The sequence below is a fragment of the Cariama cristata genome, unplaced genomic scaffold (assembly GCF_000690535.1).
Source record: "Cariama cristata isolate BGI_N322 unplaced genomic scaffold, ASM69053v1 scaffold23473, whole genome shotgun sequence".
Taxonomy (NCBI): Eukaryota; Metazoa; Chordata; class Aves; order Cariamiformes; family Cariamidae; genus Cariama; species Cariama cristata.
In genome coordinates, this window is record NW_009609239.1 from 3189 (window position 1) to 4204 (window position 1016).

At 61.3% G+C, this 1016-nt stretch overlaps 1 protein-coding gene across 1 annotated transcript in view; it reads left to right on the forward strand.

The window, feature by feature from the left end:
* Positions 1–1013, forward strand: part of LOC104159545 (transmembrane protease serine 13-like) — a gene marked incomplete at both ends in the record, with an annotated part of 2684 nt that extends 1671 nt beyond the window's left edge. Inside the window, 4 exons of the mRNA XM_009697482.1 lie at positions 1–99; positions 382–474; positions 564–607; positions 895–1013. The exon at positions 1–99 is cut by the window's left edge and continues 32 nt beyond it. Coding sequence (XP_009695784.1) covers positions 1–99; positions 382–474; positions 564–607; positions 895–1013 — 355 coding nt within the window. The remainder of the gene's footprint in view (positions 100–381; positions 475–563; positions 608–894) is intronic.
* Between the last annotated feature and the right edge of the window lie 3 nt (positions 1014–1016).

The window sequence follows — 1016 nt, forward strand, 5'->3', positions numbered from 1 at the left end:
CGTCTACTCAGGCACTGGGGGCCGGTGGCGGCCGGTGTGCAGCAGCGCCTGGGATGACTCCTTCTCCAGAAAAACCTGCCAGCAGCTGGGATTTCAGAAGTAATTCCGTGAGGATGGGTCATTCTGCTCGGGCGCTGGGGCCCTGCCAGCCCCCTGGGTGTTGCTCTGGCCCTCCTGCCCCGGCTGGGTGCATGATCTGCTCTGCTCTTTCCCCCAGCATTGTGCTTTTCCACTGGAAGGCTGTGTGTCCAGCGCTGCTCTGGGCGTTTCAGTCCGACCTCCCTGGGTTTAATGTGCGGAGCCCCTTTGAGAAGGCAGGGACCAGGCGGTCAGTGTGTAACTGGGGGGGACCCTCACTGCTGCTCTCCTCTCCCCTCCCAGTGCATCACAGACTGAGTACATTCCCCTGCACGTCTCTGGCAAGAGCCTCACCGTGACTGATGAGCGAGAGACCATCCAGCAGAGCCTCAACAGGTACCAGGCGTTTTCGCCTCCTGGCCCTGCCCGTGCCCTGGCGCTGCAGGGCTGGGGCTGAGGTCGCCTCTCCGTCTTCTCTCCTGCAGCTCGCAGTGTCTCACGGGAAAGTACGTCTCCCTCCGATGCACAAGTAAGGGGGCTGGCAGGGCACGTAGCCAAGGGCGGGTGGGCAAGGCCAAACGCTTGCTTGGGAGTGCTTTCCTCCCTTCTCTGCACAGGGTTGGGCAAATAGGGCGTTTTCCAGCAAACTTTCTGGGTAACAGAAAACTACAAAGATTGCATTCCCATGGTCTCCGCTGGCCCCTACGAACGTACCGAGCACCGCTGGTGCCTGCGGGCGGTGGGGATGTTGTGTGCGTCCACCTCCAGGCTTGCCTTCTCTCTGAGCTCTTCTCTCAGCCCTGCTCTCCCCTCCAGCCTGCGGACAGAGGATTTCTGGCCGGATCATCGGAGGAAAGGAAACCTCCGTGAGCAAATGGCCCTGGCAAGTCAGTGTGCAGTACGGGCCGATCCACATCTGCGGCGGCACCGTCATCGAT